Raw genomic sequence first — 24,433 nt, 5'->3', positions numbered from 1 at the left:
GTGTGACATGAATGTGGAGTGCATGAGCCGAATGGTTGTGCCGACTGCTGTACAAGGTGTTCGGAGGCGGCTCCGATTTTTCATGACTGTCATTTGAAGCATCCTTCGTGCACCAGTCAGCCTCAATTGTGTTATATGTGAAGGGCCATAAAATTAGACTGAAAAAATAGCATATTTATTGGATAAAATCTGCAGTGTGCATGAGATGTACCATATATTCATTAAGAAACAAGCTTGATGTAAGATGTTTTAAGCTTCTAATGTTAAAATGTTCAGGCTCTCGATCCCAGAATGCCTTGGCCACAGAGGTCACAGCCAGTGTTGGCATCTGGGAACAGAAAGGAGAATTGATGGACCCACGCAACTTGGCAGAGATCCTCGCAGATGAGCTTCCAAGCCCAAGTGCTCCAGATGCAATAGAGAAGACTGCCATCAGGTCTCTCTCTCTCTCTCTCTCACACACACACGCACACACACACACACACACACACACACACACACACACACACACACACACACACACACACACACACACACACACACAGTCTTTTTTGTCATTTCAAGTGACATTACAAAAATGAAAATTGTGGCTCCTCTGACATTTATGGAACCAGTTTTAGACCAGTGATTTATTGCCCTGGGCCTGGTATCACACAACAGTCTCATCTTGTTTAGTTGACTAAACTCACTTAGTCGACTAATCTTTTGACATTAGTCATTGCACAAAGCCGGTGTTGGGCACAGTTTCGATAATCTGGTAACCGATAATTTTAGACGATAATGTTTTCATTATCGGATTATCTTTTCAGATAACTCTGAAAACCATTATCGGACTAATTATCTTCTGATAATTTTTTGTCCGATAATTTTTAGACCGTTAACATGGTAAACAAAGCTGAACAGCTACAAACTCTTCTAAAATTTAAAATCAGTTGAGCACCTACCTGTTAAATGTTTTGTAGCAGATGTGTAGTTCTACCCTTTGCAAAAAGAGGAGAGCTGCTTCTAGAAGAAACCGCTCTATCCTCTGCAGGCAAATGAGAACTGGTCACAAAAAAACTAATTTCTTTTAACCCCATACTGATACTACGGCAACATCACCCAAGTCATCCAGAGGCATACATTTTTAACTTATGGTTCAAATTTTAACTAGGGATGTCCCGATCCGATCACGTGATCGGAAATCGGGCCTGATCACATGGTTTCATACGTGATAAAAATCGGACGTTGCATCCCGATCAGGAATCCGATATAGATTTTATCTTTATTATTTTGATCAGCGCTATTTCAGGCTCATTATTACAGATTAATGGGCCTTTCATGCGTCGGAAGCATCAGAGGCGTGAGACGCATTGCTTTAGCTTGGCATTTGACGCGACACTTCTGACGGGAGCGCGCATTGCCGCTTGTCGGCAGGCTGACGCGGTCAAAGTTCAACCCAATCAATCTTTTTTTTTAATTGAACAAAAGAAAAAACATAAGCTCAACTGGACATTCTCGCACACACGTGCGGCTGAAACCGATTCCAGAGGAGAAAAGGGAACAAGAGTTGTGCAGTGAATTTGGGAAGAAGAGATGGCATTGTAAACCGGACAGAGGTGGGGGAGTTACTCGCGCAGTTTCTTTTGCAGAACTGCTGTTTGTGTGTTTACACGCTCAGCCTGACGCCTCGATGGAATGACAAGAGGATGATGGACACTTTCCCACCGAAACTCTTGCTCAGTCATCCTTCCATGTGCAGCAGGACCCGGTGATGACCAAGTCCTCAGGATGACGATCTGTCATCTGATTAACAAAAAGAAAAAAACAAATTGTCCTGTGATTGTTTGTCTGCAAAACGGAGCAAGAGATGGTGTGCGCACGAGTGACGTGCGCACTCATCACATTTAGGAGCACATCTTAAAGAGCTTCCGTCTTCATTCACGTTCACTGCGCTGCTCTGAACTTGTTGAACACTGATAAAGCATCAGAGGGGTACACTGAGGGCTGTCAGGACGCAAATGTAAGTTGTTTTTTTTTTCCCTTTTACTTTTCAAGTTGACTTTCTTCGACGCTCTGAGCTGTGACGTAGCTTCATGCTGTCCAATAGGAACGACGCGTCGGGCCAAAACACGGAAGACTAGTGGCAGAAACCACTGATCTGTACAAATGGTAACTGGACTGCATTTATATAGCGCTTTTCCATCTACATCAGATGCTCAAAGCGCTTTACAATTATGCCTCACATTCACCCCGATGTCAGGGTGCTGCCATACAAGGCGCTCACTACACACCGGGAGCAACTAGGGGATTAAAGACCTTGCCCAAGGGCCCTTAGTGATTTTCCAGTCAGGCTGGGATTTGAACCACAGATCAGTGCAGAAACCACGTGTCTGAAGAAAAATCCTTGGAAATGTTTTTTGTTGTTTTTTACCTCAAAATTTCTGATTACTGTTTAAAAAAGTTTAGAACACTTGTAATTAAAATAGCTAAATCAATAAATGGTTCTTTAGAAACCTTTCATCTATAAATTAAAACCACTTGTTATTTCAGATTAGATAATTTCTTGTTTAACATACGGAACCTTAGACATTTATTTTTAGACAAATAAAATAACATGGAAATTTGTACATTTTTTAAGTCTGGTAGATTATTACTTGATTGTTCAAGCTACCTCAAGGAGAAGTGCACTGTTTAAGTGATAAATAATAAAATAAGGTGATTAAAATGAAATTATTATATATTTAGCATTTGTTCATTGTTCATTCAGTTTTTTAAAGTATCGGATTGGGACTCGGTATCGGCAGATACTCAAAATCAGATGACTCGGAATCAGATCTGGGCCAAAAAAACCTGATCGGGACATCCCTAATTTTAACCAAACTAAAACTAATTTCGGACAAGTTATTTAAATTAATGTCATGTCTGAAGTTTTATAAAGTGAAAATATCAGATATATGTTTTAGTTTTAAAGTAATGCACTAATTTTTAAAGTTTTAGTGTGGCCATGCTGGGTCCAGGTGCATTATGGGTATAGGAGAATCTCAGTACGTTCACAACATGAAAAATGCATTTGAGACACTCTGATCAGGCTCCACAGATAACAGCATTAAACTCTAGTGCCTAAAACTCTTGTGAATACATTCTCTGTGTTTATAGCTGTTATTGTGTTTGTGTTTATTAAATTTGACGCATCTTAAATGTAGCAGAGTAGCAGCAGACACAGATTATCTGGAATTTTGTTTTGGCAAGTCTCTACTGCCATCTACTGGCTAGTAATGTTCATGGCAGTATTCAAACTGAAGCTGGATTGATATTTATGTGGAATTTTGTTTTGGTAAGTTTTCACGGTCTCTACTGCCATCTACTGGCCAGTAGTGTTCATGGCAGCATTCGCCCTAAAGCTGGGCAGCCACTGTATGATATGTTCAATCACTGTATTCGGTTCCAGCTCAAACTGTACCACAGAACTGCACGGTGTAAAGGTTCAGAGTGCACGAAGTATGTTCTCACACACGTACGTTTAAAAACCACACGTCGGACTCATGTTTCCAGAAGCAAAAGGTAAACCGAAGCTTTTTTTTCAAACTTAATTTACAAAAACTCTCGATGGGCAAGGTTGCGTAAGATTACTTTGAAATGTAATCCAAAAGTAATCAGATTACAAGTAATCCAAATGTATGTACAGTGGTCCCTCGCTATATCGCGGTTCACCTTTCGCAGTCTCGCTGTTTCGCAGTCTCGCTGTTTCGCGGATTTTTTTAGTGCAATTTTGCCTGCTTCTTCTTTTTTTTTAAACTGTCTGCTGTGCTTAGTTGCAGCCAAAATCTGGCAACAGGTCCAGAGACTACACTCGCTGTTTTGATGCAGAGCGCTCCAGCAGCAAAGAAAAAGCATGCGCATTGTGTTCTGCGTGTGTCTGTTTATAAGAATCTTCTCGCTCAGAAGAAAAAAAGAGCACCAACAACTACCCATATCACTCGGAAAAAGACACCTGACCCGAGGTGGAAAAACACGCTGCGGAGCGGCACCACGATGAAGGCGCGATCAGAGGAACTGTGAAATACTGGTCAGTTACTATTAATAATTTCTTATGTGTCCAACCTCGTAGGTTGATCGTTAAAATTAAATTTGTTAGTTCTAAAAGCCATTATAATTATTTATAGGAAAACGTTCTATTTTTATTTCTGAAGAATTGTTTGGGCCTGAAAACAGGTTTTGATCTTTGGTTTCATTCTATAATACTGGACTTATTTTTCTACTAAGGTTTGAACTTTGAGAGTGTTTACACAGGAGAGAAAAGTGAGAAAATGTGTGTAGTGAGGGGTTTTACAGCCTTAAAACATCTATAATAATTGTAAAAAAAATAATGCTGCTACTTCGCGGAATTCACCTATCGCGGGCTATTTTTAGAACGTAACTCCCGTGATAAACGAGGGTCCACTGTACATACATACATGTAATCCACATGTATTCTTTCAAAGTAATCCTACCCAGCCTTGTCGATGGGAGACATCAACGTAAAAAAACAAAAAAACAAAACAACAACAACAAAAAAAAAACATTACAAGACGGGTCTGTGGTGTTGGCACAGGCACAGTGCGAGAGGGGTTCGTGAGATGTTAAACGCAGATTGTTACTCCATGTATACTAAATGATGCAGGACGCGTAATTAACCTGAAACTTGGTGCGATCCAAAAAATTCTCACACCAATGAAAAATCAACTGAAAAAGGGCCAAAACTCGCACTGGCACCAGTAGATCATGGCAGTGTTCTATTTTTTTTTTACACGGTTATATTAATTATTTAATTACAACTTGGCTTTTTTTTTTTTTTTTTGAAAATGCCATTTTTGGCATATTTTACAAAAGCACAGTTATCTGTAAACGCCAACACTGGACGCACCTCACATTAACGTGTTAGTTCACATAACCAATCAGTGTTAGCGGAGGCACATTTTACCCAGAATGCCATCTGTCTATGTTTGTTACAAAACATCGCCATTACTGCATTATTCAACATTAAAAGATATATGTTATATCTTAACTTTGCACAAATGACAGAATTGACATTAATGGAGTTATTCTATCAGTATTCATTTTTTTACACCAAACCATAAGTCAGCATTGCTTTATTTTCCAAGACCTCTGCCTGACGGCAGTGTTGTGATTGAATATAGAGTTGAGCTTTGCAGCTCCTCTCAGCTGCGTTTGTGCTGGAAGCCATGTACTAAACTGGAGCTTCCAGCAGGGGGCAGGATGCTCAAAGACAGAAGTGCATTGTTTGGCTCTGTGGTCGCCTTTGATGCTTTCAGAAGCGATCCTGGTGTTAAACTCAAAATCAGCTTGTTAGTAGTTGCAAGTGTACCGGAGACAATACTGTAATTTATCGGTTTTCGGTTATCTGTAACTTCCGATACATTTTTGGGTGGTTTATTGTTTTAACTTTATCAAAGATAACTTTTCAGTTATCTGATTATCTGTTATCTAAGTTAATTTTTTGGTTATCTGTGCCCACCACTGCACAAAGTGCATAGTCAGCTAAAGTTGTGCATCATCTGACTAAAGTTTTTAGCCTGGTATAAAGGAGATTAATCTTATTTTAGTTGACAAAACTTCAGTGACTTACCTCAAAAATGATGGCTATCATGTACCACCAGTTGATGGAACAGGAAAGGACAGCTGTGTGATGAGAGCGGGTGCTCCGGGAATGGAATAATCCATTGCAGATGTTTACGGATGCAGAGGAGATGAACAACCAGGAAGCAGAGCAGATGAACAACCGGGAAGTTAACAGTTCCTGAACAGTTCCTGAAAATTGGTGACTAATGTTAGATGGCTAATCTACAAGTTTAGCCATCGATGTGAAACAGAGATTAGATGGCTAATGTTGGACGACTAACCTTAGTTGACTAAGTAAGTCAAGGTGACTTAACGCTTTTTGAATCCAGGCCTTGACCTCACACATTTAGAGTATTCAGAGGTAGAAACCCCGGCTTCAGCGAGTAAAACTCCTACCACGTATTGCTTCTAATTTTGTACCTAAAACATGTTTTCACTCATTAGCTCATCTACGTGACTGAAAAGTTGAACTAATTAGAATCAGTTGGTTTAGTGGGTGAATGGAAAAAAAATATTCTGAAAAACAAACGAAACTCTCCTCACTACTGGAGAGTAACTGTCATTTCAAGTCTACCACAGACACGCAAATTGTAAATAGTGGGTTTTAAGTCACAGAACATGCATTTGCACACAAACACAACCACAGATGCCGGCAATCACCTGGACATTACAGAGGTGTGGCATGTTTTGACCAATGACTCACTTTTGGTAACAATTAGGAATAGCTATTGTGTTGGATAATGAAGGGCCTGTAAAAGCAAATAATAAAATTTTAAATTTGTTGCATTTTTGTTACGCTTCACTGAAACTCTTCGTGAACGTGACCTTGGCATTCTGCATGCTGGTTTCACAGCGCAGAACATAGCCAGATGTTTAAAGTGCATATCACTAGTAAATAAAATGTCAAATGAGCTGACTATTCTAAATAAATAAAGAATGATGAAAATATTGATGCACCTTGTTTTATTTTTGGTGCTATATGCCCAGAGAAATTAAATCATGAACATGGGGAAATTAGCATAATTTCACCTGCCTCTGATAAACACTCAGAAAACTCAAGATGTGAGGAATATGAATTTTGGTGACATCACCACTGTCCAGCCCCTAAAATGAATGGGAGAAAATGTAATTTATTACAGTGTGAAATCAGTGATTTTTTTTTTTTTGAAGTTTGTCAGTGAATATATCAAAATGGTTAAAATGTGGATTATGTAAGGATGTAGTCACATGTAGTGTTGCTTATTAGGTAGATTTTCCAAAGATATTTTGAGGAGGTTTTTGTAGTGCATATTGGATAAACAGCAGAAGTGAAGCCCAGCACAGCATGAGAATAGTCTTCAAAATATGTATCTAATCACATATTTTATCCTTTCCTTTCTTGTGGCTAGGAGACAATTCTTAGGGCCCCGTATGAGTGAACCATGAGAACACTGAGCTGTCTGGCAGGCGTGAACAAACTCGCTGTGACAGTTTCATAATGTGACCTGCAGGTGCGCACGGTGCGCTGCTGGCCCAAGGCGAGTTGACGTGTTGTCACAGGCCCAGTACGCTACGACACAACACAACTGACCGGGTTTTACAGTTGTACTACACCCATCATGACATATACAGTATGGCCAGGCTGCCACAACAAAAATAAAAATAAAACCCAGCTTTGGAACGCCTCCAGTTGCATGTCACAGCACTGGGCAAACACCAACCATGCAGCAGCCTGTGCTGATGAACACTCTCCAGTCCCGCTCTCAGGTCACAAAAGCGTCGCCCACCATGACAATCCCATATGACATGGTGTTCAGTGGCCAGCGTGCTGTCCCACAGGACAACACAATGGCCTGCACATCATGGCATGGAAAAGCGATCTCAATGTCTACACAGTCCGTCCGTCATGTGGAGCATTAACTGACAGCCAGGACACACGCATGCACCACAGTGTTGCCAGCCCATTGGCCCCACTGCTAGTCTGGACAAAGGGGTGTAACATTGACCGCTGGACAGCTGATATCCTGGAGGCTGAGGGAGAGCTAGTGAAAAAAGTGTACAATAGGAAACAAAGCGAAAAGACAGAGAAGGGATGAAAAAGATAGAGAGGGCAAGAGCACGCAAGCATTGGGGGGGGGGGGGGGGTGCAGCCACTGTGTGATGCTTTGAAAACAGAATCTACTTTCCTTGTCCGCTGGATTGCATCTTTGATCCACTATGGACTGATGTATGTGAACCTCTGTCCCATGATCATGGGTTGACTGTCTGCGATGCACTGTGAACTGGTTTACCAGTAATAATGGCTTGCATGTGCTGCTGATATATGGATGTACAGATGGTGTGTTGGTGTATGCGCTGGACTGACGGGGTGGTGTCCGCCAACAGCTGCAGGTGTTGGATGCTGTGATGTCCAGTACTCTGGTTCTGGACATCACAGCTGCAGAACCCTTACCGTGTTTTGACAGACATGCACATTTGTGTGCTTGCTGTCCTCACATGGAAATACATAAAAACATATATTGCTTTTGCGACATACTGGAAGAGTGTGCACAGTGCGCACTTTGACAGGCTGACCCAGCTGGAACAGACTGTCAGTTTATGTGGACATGCAGCAGGTGATCTGAATGTCATGTATGTCTGACAGGACACGCGTGTCCTGTGAGCGGTGCGTTGCAGGACTATATGACAAGCCAACAGTGTGACAAATATGCCACTTTCAGTCACGTATCAGCCAAAATATGCCGTAACAAATGCCATTTGGTCAGTTATCACAGCGCTTTTTTTTTTCTTTTTTTTTAAATATGTTTATCTGCTTGTAGATTTTAGCCATTTTACATTCCTGTTATAAGACGGTGATTGTAGCGCAGTGGTAAAGTTTCCATCTGGTAATCAGAGCGTGCAGGTTTGAACCCCATAAGTGCCATTTATTTTTTATCTAACCAGGCTTACTTAACCACGGGGTTCTGTATTGCGTCCCCTTTTATATATTATTTATATCAACCCAGTGATATTCACTAATTATACAGCTGATTTTTATTTTTCTTCACATCAGTGGCGCACTGTGTTCTTTCCCATCGGCTCGATGTTTTTGTGGTTTGCTCACACGAGCTGTTCTTCCATGATTCGCCCTGATTTGTACTTATTCGTACTATGTGTGAAGGGGCCCTAAGTATTGCCACCATGTCAAACAAGAACTTTGAATTATGCTTGTTTTTGCTGATGAAATCAGAGTAATAGGCCCGTTTTGTAGCCAATAGTGCATGCTTATAATCTGAGATAGCATCGTGCTACGCAGGTGGAATACTTGTAGTTTTGAACTGGTGACTGTCTTTTTTTTTGGGGGGGGGGGCACGGTTTAAATATAGGCGGCGCGATCATGACTTCCATTTAATTTTTATATTGGAACATTAGGTTTATAAATGTATTGATAATCACATTTCAAATTTGATTTATTTCTGTTGGTCAGTGATGAAAAGAAGAAATCTACAATATCTATTTCCCCTTCTTGCAAATGTCTGAAATGCCAAAAACCTGTATAGAAAAGTGATTTATACAACATTTATATAACATTGAATCAATGATGTAGTCTCTCAGTCTTCATGTGAAGATCATGCCATTATTATAAAGCATGTTTCAGTGACTAGTGACATTGTCCTGTCTTTGTACACCCTTAAATGAGGCATTGTGTAAATATGGAGGACCCTCTAATATCCATGTTGTGACTGTGTCTTACAGGTTGCGATGTCTCATAAAACAGTTAGAGAGGGGTGAGGCATCTGTGGTGGACCTGAAGAAAAACCTGGAATTTGCTGCCATAGTTCTTGAATCATTATATACTGAAGAAGCCAGGTAGGTTCCCAGGTCTTACTTTAAACATGTAACTCAATCAATCAACAATTAGATAAACTAGAACTCACAAAGACTGTGAATATTGATTAGGAGTAATGAAAGAGACGTCAGACTTCAGAAGTATGTGAAAGTTCACTGTATTCTCAGAGTGAGCAGTTTATGTCACTCTTCTTCAAACAATACCATTAACTCTGCTCCACACCGTAGCCCCACAACCAGCCTTGAATTGGGCCAGACACTGGTCTCTCTCTCTCTCTAGCCTGTGATTGGTTGGCGACAGACACTGATGTCAGCTTCACTTTGGTGTTGCGTGAGTGCTGCTCTCGGGCTACTCCACACTGGTACTTTAATCATGGTAAAAAAAAAAAAAAAACATGGGGTAATTGTCTGGCCACACACAATCAGAACATTGACAAATAAGAAAACCTTTTGTAGGAAATAAGAAAACCAAACATTGGTAAAACTCTGTTATATATTCTTCTCCTTATGCAAATATTTGAGTCTGAGTTGTTCATAAAGTGGCCTACAACTTCTGCACAATCTGTCATTATTGTGATTGTTAACCAAATGTTAGTACAGTTGTGTTACCGTTGCATGCTGGAGGTCTGTGGGACCAAGGGTGATAAGAGTTGAGCAGAGACTGAAACAGGCCAGGTTAAGCATGGCAGGGGTGTCGCAACCCCAAATCAGAAAAAGTGAGATGTATGGACACTGCAAATGTCATTGCAGACAGTATAAGTCAAAGATGTATTTCATGTTTTGGGAGGTCTTTTCATTTTTTTTAATATACATCTATTCCTGCATTTCAGGCCTTCAACACATTCCAAAGAAAGTTGAATGAATGAATTTATTTGGCACACAGACTCAACAAAAACTGATAAATACGACAATTCAGCAGTGAACTTATGTCACCGAAAGGGTGTGAGCAAAAGCAGAAGGTGGGCAGCTAAAGCATTTACCACTTTGCATTCCCTCTCACAACACTTGTTTTGACATTGAGGACACAAACAATGAAGCATGTTAAGTGGTATTTTGTCCCATTCTTTCTGTAAAAATGGGTTAAGGTGTTCAATAGTACAAGGTAGTCATATGGATCCTGTTCTTCCATATCCATGCCTTTGTAATGGACATATGAATGAAATCCATATAGTTTTTGAAAAAAATAAAAAGGACCGTTACTTTATTGACAGACCACGTATATATATATACGAGGTCTGTTAGAAAAGTATCCGACCTTATTATTTTTTTCAAAAACCATATGGATTTGAATCACGTGTGATTACATCAGACATGCTTGAACCCTCGTGGGCATGCGAGAGTTTTTTCACGCCTGTCGGTTACGTCATTCGCCTGTGGGCAGTCTTTGAGTGAGGAGTCGCCCACCCTCGCATCGATTTTTTTCATTGTATAGGAATGGCTCAGAGACTGCTGCTTTGTTTGATAAATTTTTTTTCAAAACCTGTAAGGCACAACTGAGTGGACACCATTTGATAAATTCAGCTGGTTTTCGGTAAAAATTTTAATGGCTGATGAGAGAATTTGGTCTGGTAGTGTCGCCGTAAGGACGGCCCACAGCGCCTGACACCTGACAGGTGGCATCGTCTCAAGTTGAAAACTTCCACATTTCAGGCTGTTGACCCAGTAAGTCGTTCGCCGAGTCGTTTCCGTGATGACTCGGCAAATTTGCGTCATTAAAAAATGTCCTTAAACAGTGGAATGTCCGCATAAAGTCCTCATGCCGGCCTCTTCTGAATCTTCTCTGTTCTCTCACGACGTCCTGGGTGAATTAAACCTTAAATTAGGATGTTTTCAGGTCGAAACAGGCCAACGACGGTGCCTGGAAGCGCTGCACAACGTCCCGCTCCGTGGGAAGTCCTTACAGCGACAGAAACACCCCATAATCTCTCATCAGCCGTTAAACTTTTCACCGAAAACCAGCTAAATTTCACGAATAGTGTCCACTCGGATATTCCTCACAGGTCCAGAAAAAATTTTGATAAAGCAACGCGCGCCGTCTCGAGCAGCGTGTGAAACCGAGAGGGCTGAACCACATCTCACTCAAGGCCTGCCCACAGGGAAATGATGTCACCGACACGCGTGAAAAAACTCACGCATGCGCACGAGGGTTCAAGCATGATTGGTGTAATCGCACATCATTCAAATCCATATAGTTAAAAAAAATAAATAAAAGTGTCGGTTTCATATCTAATAGACCTCGTATATATATATATATATATATATATATATATATATATATATATATATATATTTTTTTTTTTTTTTTTTTTTTTTTTTTACAAAGAAGACTAGAAAATTCAGATACAATTTGCCAGAAGTCACATCAGGAATGTAAGCCTAGATTTGATCTGTTTTTTTGAAAGAAAATTCTTCTCTGCTCCATGATGGAGCTATGAGTGTTGATTTAAAATACAAAACTTATGTACTATGCACAATTTCTCCAATCAATGCCACAGAAGGCTATAACTTCTTCAGGGTTGTCTGGGTGTCTTGATGGCTTTCCTCAATAGTCTTCTTCTTGAACGACCACTTCGTTTTTGAGAGCTGCTCCACACAGATTTACCATAGAGTCCCATGCTATTTGTATTTCTCCATAACTGATGTAAATAAAGTTTAAGACAGATCTTACCTCCCTCATTAGTAAACAGTGATCAGTGACCGGGTCAGGTGACGTCAATGCCAATGCTGATCCTCTCTTGCAAATTTTATCCAGCTTCTTTGATGTGCTGCTTCACTCAAACAAATGCTGAACACTCAAGATGTCTGTTGACATCACTCCTGTATGACTTGAAAACTTCATGGTTCTTACAAGCATTTTGAAAGCAAAGTTACCACACTCCGATTATCATTTTTATAAAATGGCAAGTAGACACTCCCATTTCATTCTGGGCACAAGTGCAAAACAACTCAACCATTTGTCTCATTGTGTAGATTCTCATAGCCCACCATCTCAGTGCCTGTGGTCACAATATCAGTCAGCCCTATTTCAGGCACTTTTGCACAAACTTGAAATGACATCACAATGTTAAGTGTGATTAAAATATAATAATTTGATATGCACACAACTGAAAGGAGAAATGTAGAAATGTGATGAAAGTATTGATCACAATATAAGCTCAGAAAAATTACAACAGTGACTCACATTCACACAATTATACAACAGTCTAAGGGCCCTGTCCCACAGGCGTTTAGGAGGATTTGCGTATGGATTGCGCACAAAATTGGCCCATATTCGCCAAACATCCGCAATATCCGTGTAACATGCCTGTGTAAGTCGGCCGTCATCCGAACACGCAGAGGCACGCATGTCCGCAGCCAGGATTTTTGAGCTGTTCAAAAATCTGAATGGGGATGACATCCGCCTTACATACTCCATATATACTCAAGTCATACACAATACATACTCACTCTATGCGCTGTATATCTGCCGTTAACCGCTGATATCCGCAACTGATGGGGATTTGCGGCTTGGCAGTGGACCGGGACAGTGTGTAAAACATATATATATATCATGCCCATCATGTCCACATCACCAACTAAAATATGTTGTAGCGACTGCATACAGATTGGCCACGAATAAAGCGTTTTATTGCATCTGCTTTGCAGCTGATTTGCAGACAATCTGTGAATGCATAACAAACACATCACGTAAACCCAAAGTGTGGCAGTAAGCAACATACCTGCCAGTCAGTGCCGGTCCGGCTGTGTAAATCCACAAAAACGTAATAGCTGCTGCAATCCAGGACTTTTATTTAACACCAACAAAAGGAAGAGTTGCAGCCACAACTCACGCTGAAGTCAGTTTCTGTGACATGCTCAAAAAAAAAAAAAAAAAAAAAAATCACCGTCTCACATGAGTGACTTCCCCCCTCTCGCTCCCCAAACTCATGAACAGTTAACCCTTGCATGACAACACTCTGTGATCAACTTGTCCAAGTCCAGCAAATGCTCCAGAGGCTGCATTGTTGGTGTGAATAGTGATGCCGACGGCCGAGTGAGCTTATTTTATGACCGCAATGCAGATGCCGTGCACACGCCACACGTGCGCGATGCATTCATAATACACCCGTAACACTGCCATGATAATCTCAAAGTGTCGGATCAGTTTCCTCACTACATGCGTTATATAACCATGATTGTTCATCATATATTCGCTATATATTATTAATATATCCGTAATTCATACTGGGACATTTGTCATTTTTCGCCATTTTTGTTGCTAACAACGAACGCCCGCAATTTGTGTACTCAATTCATGCGCAATTAATCCTCTCCCCAGTGGGACAGGGCCCTAAGTAAGGTTTATTTATTTACTTTTGGTTAGCATTGATAACTTGTATTGATATGTACATTTCATACATGTTATATCAGCAGCAGCAATCAAACCAAAATGAACTAATATATCTTTATTACAAATATATTTTGCACATCCAAGTAGCAGTTTAGTTCTTTGACCATGCACTGTTGCCATGGATCACTGCACCCACTACTCCACAGAAGTGGAGTAGTGGGTGCCTGAATGTCAGCTACCACAGTAGACAATCCATCTCAACCTCTCAAATGTAACCATCTATCTGCTGCAAACAGGTGAAACATGAATGCCCCATTCACCTTTTCTAGTTACTGGCATCCTCAACACTGTGTATTGGATCATGAGAAATGTGCCACATGGTCAAAATGACGTAGCTACCATTCCCTCACAATGCAATTGATACTGATCATCCGAGTCACCCAAAGTAACTGTTCATTTGACAAAAATGAATGCTGCCTAAAATTTGTACAATCCATCAGGTGCCAATATAAATGCTCCAAGGAGAATGCCTTTCCGAACAATGACTGAGAAGCTTCTTTTGTGACAGCCTGATCATTGGGAACAGAAATGAGGACAAAAGCAGGCTTAGGTTGAACAATTACTGAGTCATTTTTCAGGGGCTGTACATGCAAAGAGGTGTGCTCAGCAAGGTAACACATCTCTGTTGAGGTAACTTGCTGCCTGTCAAGCACGCCTCATGACGGACCTACTGTTGATACTGCAGACTGAGGCAGAACATCAATAAAGTGTTTCACAATGGAACTATGAAATGTTCCACATGCTGAAGAATCACTAACTGCATTCAAGGCAGGTTTACTGTCATTGTTCATATTTTATTTTGGTGCATTGCTTAAAGTTTGTATTGATATAAATAAATATCACTATAGAAATGTATGACTAAACTTTGCTTCCTGGCTTGTTATTTCTGCTCCTGTAGAGGACTGGGGGACTCAGGGGATGAGCTGAGGGACATCCATTCAGACTCTGTGCCATCTGAAGTTCGTGATTGGCTGGCTTCCACTTTTACTTGCCAGAGAAGCTTAAAGCTTTGCTGTAGTGAGGACAAGCCACGCTTCCGCAGCATCGTTCATGCTGTGCAGGCCGGCATCTTTGTGGAAAGGTTTGTTATGGGTTTATTTGCCTTTGTGTGATGTGTGATTCACTCCATAATTTGTAAGATTTGGTTGCAAAGTCCTCATAGCATCACTTCCATAGATAAAATGAATGCTTTGCATGATTGATATTTGATAATATATCAATACAAATCAAAATGGATTTAACTTTGTATTTTATGATTAAAACTGATAGAGCACTACCAGTCACAGTTAATAATAGTAAAATAACAAAATTTCTTTCCACAGTTATAACCCTACTATTATGAAATGCATGACTGTGGAAACATGTCTGGTTAGTTGATGAAAAGATATTAGTCATTCCTCAGACACTTCAGATTTAATGCTAAAACAAAACAGCGGTCAAACACTATGGACAAATAAGATGACACTTTCATTCAGCGCAAATATTGCAGCAGGGATGTCTTCGGTGATCGGACATCTCACCATACAACAAACCATATCATTTCAGGTATTTGTTATAAAATGCTCAGTGTGACCAACACAGCCCTCCACAGTAGCCAGCAGCTGCATGGTGTGGCCTCTGACAGAGCCACGCTATCAGAGTTACAGATGTTTGGCTCAGGACCGTCACTCAAAGTGACCATACCCCTCATTATTCATAACTTCATGGCTTCTTAAAGTAAGAAATTAGGAAAAAATTCACCCCTCCCCACCCCCTGCAGATGTAATGGTCCCTCCATGACACTGCATGAAACTGCAAGTTGTTCTTCTTTCTGGTTGATCTTATGTGAGACCATCAAAACTGAGACCAACTACACTTCTTCCTCTTCATGTGGTTTTGAAGGAATTTGGCCTGATACACATAACTGTCACGGTTTGGCACGTGTGCTGTGTGCCACGTGAATAGCTGCGCCTTTTTTTTGACTACAGTGATGGCTCCTCGGGTTTGACGTGTCTTAGTGACTGCATGCCTCAGGGCTTTCAGCATTGTTTGGCATCTGCCCTTCTTAATCCGCAGCTTCCTGTCGCTCTGCTCCAAAACTTTGTCAACATTGTAAAATACCAGTGTATTTCCTGGTTGATCTTTTCTTGTGCTTTTCCTCAGAGACCTTTTTCCCCTTGTCAATTTTTTCAGCAAATATGACATTTGATTCCAAGCATTGCTGTTTCAGGGGCTTTGGCTTTTTGACCTCTGACCCCTACTGGCTTCAGAGTCAAGAGGTTTATTACCGCGACGGTTATTCTTTTGTGGTATTTCTTTACTTTGGTTTTCTCATTTTTGGTGTGTAATCTTTTGGATTTTTGCAGTTCTGTTGCTGCTTAGAGAGAGGAGATGTTGTACTTTTGGTTTAGAGGAGAATTTTTGTCATGGAGTGTAAATTACCACTGTCAACCCACAGGTATTGCCAGTTAAAGATGAGTTTTTTCATCTGATTTTGTATAATAAAGACACTTACCTTCCGTCAGTGTGCTCATTACATTGGGGCTTTAATCTCATACTGGCGTTTTCTTTGAATGGAGTTTGTTTAACAAATTATTCATATTAACCCTCTTGAGTCTTGGCAATTTTTGGGTGTTTTCGACTACTTTGGTTTTACCATCATATGTAATTTACCTTAAAAAACTATTTACCTGGCCTTGTTTGGTGTCATTCTTTTCAGCACAATCTCGCCTGTGTGACTTTACATGTTTGCTTTCATTCTGACATACTGCATTAAAACAGTGACCCTAAATTCACCCCACAACATAAAATTCAAATCAGGAAAAAAGTTATTTATTTTTTACTGTGAAAACCAGAAATATTTTAACGACCATTTTCATAACTTAGAATGTAAATATAAATTGTAAACTTCAAAAATATATGTAAAAATGTAGCATAAACAAAGTTATATACAACAATTCACATTAAAATGCAGAAAATGCTTCATGCATTTTTGTGGCTTTTTACATGCAATTCCTGTTCAGTGCACATCAGAAGTGCCAAGAATTTGTACAGATATTCCACTTCAATACCCATGTATATTTGTCCCTAGTTCCTTGTTTTTGTAGCATTTTTATTGGTATTTGTACACACTGTCCTGACTGTTAGTAGCCCCCCCCCCCAAAAAAAAGCAATAGAAAAAGGTATTTTGGAGTTTTGTTTTTTTGGGGGGGGGGGTCTCTACCTGAACTCCTGCATTCTCCGCCCCTGGAACCTGCTTAGTGCTGGGGCAGTGTGGGTCTCCATCCTGCTCTGCTACAGGACTTGGTGCTGGAGCAGAAATGAATGAGTTCTGGAGAAGATGGAAGAGAAGTGCGTGGTCCAATCCACTGTGCAAATCTATGCGCACAGATCGGTGAATCCACCTGCTGTGGTTCGTCCAGACCAGAACAATAAAGTTCACTTCATCATCAGATTAATTATGCTCTGGTTCAGACTCTGATGATGTGCTCCGCACTTCAATTATGTTCATGTAGTTCAAAAAAAAAGAAAAAAAGAAGAGAGACTTGATGTGCTGTTCCAAGATGCCTAATTATTTTGATGCCCTAACTAAAAAAAAAAAAACCTACACCACACACTAACTACACACGCTAAAACACTCCACCACACACACTAAAACACACTCCAAGCATGGCAAATATCACACAACTTTCAAAACTGATAGCGTTCTCATTTTTGCTCTGCATGAATCCACAACTTCCCTTCGCTCAGACAAATTACATGGATTGGGGATCATTGTTTATTTGGAAATATATTTTACACCACTGATAAAGCAAAAATATTATTTTTTATTTGTTTGCTGTCACAGACAGAGACATGGAATAAAAGTTCCATTCACAAAATGCGCACACACACACACCCACCCACACACCCATGTGTCTGTGTGTTGTCATCAAACCTGCATGAAGTTGGGGATTGGGATTGGTTAGCTCTTGAGTTTTCCACCAATGTAACACCACTCTCTCCTGATGCAGTTGAGGGAGTCGTATTTCTTCCCAGCCCTCTCACTCCTCCAGCTCAAAGAGGAGGCAGCGAGTCATTTTGCTGCACCTGACTGCAAAACACGCAGAGAACATGAGAATATTATCCCAAAAAAACTTGTGTAAATTATTAATTGTAATTCAAGTTATACTTGGCCTATTAACAAAATTTAAAAAGTGGTGTGGAAGTTGAAGTCTCCATGTTCAGCATGCATTCAAACAGACACTGAGATTGGAGCAGATTGTGTGCTACGGCCGCTTAATTGGGTTATTTAATTGTTTATTTTTGGATAACAGTAGTTATGACTGTTGTGGAGAAACATATTCTGCACTTAGTTTTACCACACAATACCACACTGTTTGTATGTCTTCATCACTGATGTAAATTAAGTCCAAGACACATTCAGTGACTTGGAGCTATTCTTGTATTCATTGTCTGAGACATCTAAAAGAAAGAAAGGAGCTAAAATAGAACCCTGTGGTACATATGTGGTATATATCACTGCTGAGGATTTGGAGACTTGTTATACAAGATATATTGCAATTGGTTGATAAATATTATGTCAACCATGAGCAAACCTGATCAGACACGGGTCAAAATCAATAGGAAGCGTCAGATAATCAGCCACAAGACTGAGTTCAGTTTCATAGAAGTGAATGCTGACTTTAATTTTTCAAAAGCATTATTAGACAGGGCTGTGAAATGAAATTGTGAAATCCGAGGAAAATTTGCAGGGGCTCCGGGGGCATAGGCCCCCAGGAACCGGGGTCTCGGGCCCCATGGGATCCCAGAAGCCAAATACATTTTTTTTATCTAATGATGCATTTTCAGCATCTCCTGGAACTTAAAATCTCAAAATTAGTGCATATTTAAATGACCCTGTATTCAACCTTTCATTTAATGTTGAAATAACAGAATATGACGTGGAAGTAGAACCTGGAAAGATTTTCCTTTTAATTGTAAACCAAATTATGCATTAACTCAGAACAATTAAACTACATGAAATTCATGAAGACTGAAAATACAGATAAAGCATTTCAAAAACCACAGCTAAAGCTTGGAGAATATTTTGAAAATTGTGCTAAAATAGCAATAACATACCTTATAGTAAAAAAGTCACATATTCTTGTGTAAATTCCTGTAAATCCACTCAAAGCCACAGTGTTTTTTTTCCCATGAAAAAGTCTAGATTAATAAAAACTAATTTATATTCTTGTGTAAATTCATGTAAATCCATTCAAAGCCACAGTCTTTTTTTCCAATGAAAGAAAGTCTAGATTAATGAAAAAAAGTCACATAATCTTGTGTAAAATCCTGTTTGAACAGCACAATGTTTATTTTCCAGAGAAAAAATTCTTACTGTGTTTCCTGAGGGCACAGTTCACTTTTCCCGTTTCTTTTATCTTTCAGGTGTGTTGATGAAGCCAGCGACAATTCCACGGATTCTTCCTTATCAGACTTTTTCAAACAGTCTTTCTCACCATATTTCCTCTGTCTGATGTCGGTCCATGACACAGACATGCTGCACAATTCTTCTTTTAAAAACTTTAGAGCTCTAAAAGTTTGCAATGTCCATATGCTATGTTTAGCTTAAGCTTCGCACAGGAGCCACACAACGTCGACGCAGCAACCAACCAGTCCTGCTTTACGACAACTGTCACAACAGCCAGGCTTTGAGAGAGGGATTTTTCTCCTCAAAACTCCGCGGACACTGATTTGTATCTGTAACACACAGATCAGTGTCCGTGAACCGCCGCAGTCTTAAAAAACTTGCACCATGTCGTAAAAAATAACACTTTGCGATAGACATTTTAAAAACTCAGTGACGATCACGATTACAGAGAAAAACACTAACACCCCCCCCTCCTCCCCATGATGAAATCCATGGAATTTCACAGATCCGCAGAGTTTTCACAGCCCTGATTAGAGGCTACATAAGCCACAGATTGGTGTGCAGCTACATTTTCAAGAATTTTCAAAAGGAGTGGTAAATTTGAGATCAGTCTGACATGAACCAGTAATCAGGATCAAGGTTGGGTTTCCTAAGAAGAAATTTAATTACGACAGGGCAGCATTTGCTATAAGTAACAGATTAAAAATATTAAACATAGTGGGCCTCATGTATCAATGTTGCGTACGCCGATATTTGAGCGTATATGGGGTGTACGCCAAAACGGCTGCACCACTTGGCATTTATCAATGTGATCGTTGGTGTACGCTGCGCTGAAAATATACACCAGGTCGAGAGGTGGTGTAAATTATACACCAAAATGAACCAGCGCTGGAATCCACATAAAAATGAAACTGATGAACATGATGAACAGTGCCATCATACAAATCAATGCATATGTTACATAAATAACACTTTCCTGATTATACTACATAATAATCAATACAAATCCCACCTTTGCGGGATTGTTATGGAGCATGATCCGTGGTCACAACGCTGACTGCAAAGAAAGCGCTGCTCGCCTTTTTCTCCACACTTCGAGCCTGGAGCCAGAGCAGCGCTGAGCTTAACTTCATGTGGTGTGATCGTTTTAGACAATGAAATTGATAATAACAACTGTAGTTTCGTCATTCCCTTAATTCACCCGTGCTGCAACCAGGTTTTGTCGTCTCCATTCGGTTGTCACAATAAAATAAATACAGAAATACATTTAAAAAATAAAGAAATCTGACAGATTAGGCGTGTCTTATTAATTGAGCGAGCAAATATCCACATGTCAAGAATTATTGACGTGAAAAGAGAATACAGTGGTCCCTCGCTATAACGCCGTTCACCTGTCGTGGCCTCAGAGTCTCGCGGAGTATTTAGTCCAATTTTGCATGCCTTTTTTTTTACAGTGTTCTGTGTTCTGCATATCTGTTTATAAGAATCTTGTTGCCCAGAAGAGAAAAGAGCACCAACAACTACTCATAACTGTGTTTGTCACACGGAAACAAACACCTGCTGCAGCGAGATGTGAGTGAGAAAAGGCGCGGCGTCAGGACGCAGAGGAGCGATCTGTGACATACTGGCGAGTCACTATTAATAATTTCTTATGTGTCCGACCTTGTTCGTTGATCGTTAAAATTAATTCGTTAGTTCTAAAAGCCATCATAATTATTTATAGGAAAACTTTCTATTTTTATTTCTCAAACAAATGTTTGGGCCTGAAAACAGTTTGGTCTTATTTTCCTACTAAGGTTTGAACTTTGAGAGTGTTTACACACGAGAGAAAAGTGAGAAAATGTTCATGCCTGATTGAGAAAGTGTATAAACTGTGTAGTGAGGGGTTTTACAGCTTTGAAACGTCTATAATAATTGTAAAAAATAACGCTGAGTACGTCGTGGTTTCGCGTATTACGGGCTATTTTTTAGAATGTAACTCCAGCGATTAATGAGGGACCACTGTAACACTTTATTGATTATATACTACAAAACAGTTGATACGACGGCCGCTTTTGACGCCCTATTGGCACGCGTCGTGATTGGTGGAGTTCTTTTTCATTGCCGTCTCTCGGCTTCCATGTCGTAAAATGAGGGTGTGTCTGAAGCGGAGTCTGAATATTTATGGGCGTGTTTATTATAATTACGATCGTTTCCACCCGCCGCATTTATCAAGATCACGTCAGGCGTACACCAGAAATGGGCAGGTGCGCACTGCTTGATACATGTCACGGCAACTTTGGTGTATTTCAAGTTTACGCCGTAGATTTATGCCACAAGTGCGCAACATTGATACATGAGGCCCAGTCAGTCTACTGAAGGCCACAAATCTGCCACATTTTAGTTGGGAGCAGATCAAAGAGACAGACCGTTTCTTTGACATCGTCAACATAAAGATGCTCCAACTGCCATTTTGAAGTATCTTTGCAGTTTGACACAATATGTTTTATGTGATTTGTGTGATTGTGTTAAATGATATATTTTTGACTCTGACAGGATGTACAGACGATCCTCGAATCAGTCGGGCCTCATTTATCCCCCAAATGTCATGGCTTTGCTCAAGGTACTAATGTGTCTGTGTGATTATAATTTATTTGCAAAGTACTTGGACAACTCCAGTTCAAAAAAGTTGTGACATCATGGAAAAAGAAAATATAAAAATATTAGGGCATTCCCTTGTCAATGGAGTAGAGTGCAAACCTCCGCCGACACTAGTTTCCAATTCCAAAAATGTTTACCTTGGATAAATCTTTCAAGGTCAAAGTCCTGTCAGAAGTGGCTTTTCATAAGCTAATTTAGATGTGATCAAATGCCAGGAGTATGTATTTAGTTCAAGCACTTGAATGAAACTTTTCGCAGTGTTGTCAGGTTTTTTTTTTTTTCAACTTTTTCAGTTTCTGAATTCTTTTTCAGATAATTTTTACAGAACACTGGTTATCTTTGCTATGCACAATTTGTCATTACTTTTTGCAACTTGTTTTCCGACTGATAACTGGAAGATAGACAAACAGGCATAAAACTGAAACCTCCATCCAATTTTGGTGTTGTGGATAAATCCATAATAGAAATATGAGAGTGATTGAGGCACTTTTGATTGAGATATGGTGCAAAATACACCAAAGGGGCTTTTCAACATAAAATTCTAATGTCCACAGAATCCACAATCTAGATCAGATCCAGATCAAACTTTTCTCAGACGATACTTAGTGCCATTCTGCACCTCACTTTCAAATATGTGAGTGACTGGGGCACATTTGATTAAGATATAATGTAAAATATATATTAAATGGGGTTTTCAATGTTAAATGCCACAAAATGTGTAATCCGGATCAAACTTTGATCATCTTGATAAAGGATACAATCCTACATAATGTTCTCAAATATGAAAGGAATTCTATGTTTTTTGTCAGTTATGATGTTTTGAAAATTCATTCAATGTTAAAGATAGGGATTTTCCAATATTTTTCCTAACTTTACCTTTGACCTTGAAAATTTAATCAGTTCTTGCCAAACAGGATAGGAATCCTCTGTAAAAAAAAAAAAAATCATATGATATATGGAAAAACTGTGGGTCACAGGCTGTTTACAAACAAACAAGCAAACAAAACAGACAGGTGAAAACATAACCTCTGCCCAACTTCAATGGCAGAGTTAATAAAAAAAAGTGATCCTTACATTTACTTTGATTTCTGTTTAATTGCAGACCACATGAATCCAAGATATTTCATGCTTTGTGTGATCAACCTCATTTCATTTGTTACAATTTTCTCGATTGTTTATAGACATTTTCTGAAAGCATGCCTCATACTCTCAGAATTCTACACAGAAATCAAAAAACACACAATAGGCAAAATCCCTCAATTCGTCTGCAAAATTAAACTTTATATTCCAAACAATATTTCTTCTCTTTCTTGTATTTTGTTTTCAAATGGCACATCTAAATCATCATATGAACAGGCATTCATAAGAACCTTTATTTATAGAACATTTATATGATGTGCTCAATTTACAGTTTTTGCCGATTGCCTACACACATTTTGCAAAATATGGCTCACTGTGTCAAAGCTCTACACACAAGCAATATAAGACACAACATATGTTATAAAACCCCTCACAGCTCTGTCAAAATTAAACTCTGCAATCAAAACCTAACAATCCCTTCCAAAAATGTCAATCTAGAGCACTTTCAAATCAACAGCAACACACTGATGTGTTTTACACAAAACACTGAAGTCAAAACATTTAGATTTAGTTTTCCTCACAAAAGAGCTGAAGTTACAATATTAACAACAAAGGTGTTATTTCCCCATTTTGTTCTTTGGTTGTTTTATTTTTATAATTTTTTTTTTTTTTTTTTTTTACAAAGAAATAGACATTTTTTACAAATACCTAAAGATAGAGTACTGTACAGTTCAAATTCAAAACACAAATGAAAACAAGTGTTTACAGTACTGTAGTTTACATACATGGTACTGTAACATCAGAATGATATTGCACTTGACAGTACTATCCACTGTGTGGTGGCTGAGGTTTAGGTGGACCCTTTGTCCAGTTTCCCTCAGTGTGAGGCCATGGTTGGTCACATGGTCCACCAAAGTTGCTTGAATTTCATCGGAAACATTTCTTCTTCTTGCTCTTCTTTGCCTTTGCCCTTGTCCACATATCTGTCTTTGTCTTTGTCTTCCTTGTCCTTTTCCTGTCTCTTTCTTTGGGTCCTATCACCTCCATTATTGAAGATTTGACAAAATGTCTTACCTGAGTTCTATTTGTAGTGCCAAATGTCAGACTGATTGGTGGTGAGTTTTCTGTGTGAGTGTTTTCAGATGTTTGCATAAGTATTTCAAGTTACCAGATGTGTTTTGCATTTTTATTCTAAGTGTTTTCCCAATGATAACAAGTGGACCCGGCGCCACGAGGGGGCATTTGGGGGCGACGCCCCCTCACGTCATCAACCTCGCCCCCTCAGATATGAGAGTTATCAAAAATAAAAATAAAAAAGAAAGAAAAAGAAATACTGGAAAATATAGTGCCTCGCAGTTTTGCAGATTTTTTTAGTCCAATTTTGCATGCTTTTATTTTTTTTAATTTTTTTAATTTTTTTTTACAGCGCATTGTGCTCTGCATCCTCATCAAGCAGGCTGATGTGCTGTCGAGATGACGGGACACCTGTTACGGCACCGCGAAGGGAGGGTATGCGCATTGTG

General features: G+C 39.6%; 1 protein-coding gene across 1 annotated transcript in view; it reads left to right on the top strand.

Annotated features, from left to right (window-relative positions):
- Positions 1 to 24,433, top strand: part of LOC117509399 (calcium/calmodulin-dependent 3',5'-cyclic nucleotide phosphodiesterase 1C-like) — a 296,954-nt gene that overhangs the window by 99,160 nt on the left and 173,361 nt on the right. The window contains exons 3-6 of the mRNA XM_034169110.1: positions 277 to 436; positions 9,316 to 9,429; positions 14,697 to 14,879; positions 21,726 to 21,792. Coding sequence (XP_034025001.1) covers positions 277 to 436; positions 9,316 to 9,429; positions 14,697 to 14,879; positions 21,726 to 21,792 — 524 coding nt within the window. The remainder of the gene's footprint in view (positions 1 to 276; positions 437 to 9,315; positions 9,430 to 14,696; positions 14,880 to 21,725; positions 21,793 to 24,433) is intronic.

The sequence above is a fragment of the Thalassophryne amazonica genome, chromosome 1, assembly GCF_902500255.1.
Source record: "Thalassophryne amazonica chromosome 1, fThaAma1.1, whole genome shotgun sequence".
NCBI classification, from domain to species: Eukaryota; Metazoa; Chordata; class Actinopteri; order Batrachoidiformes; family Batrachoididae; genus Thalassophryne; species Thalassophryne amazonica.
This window is presented reverse-complemented; position numbering and strand designations above follow the sequence as displayed.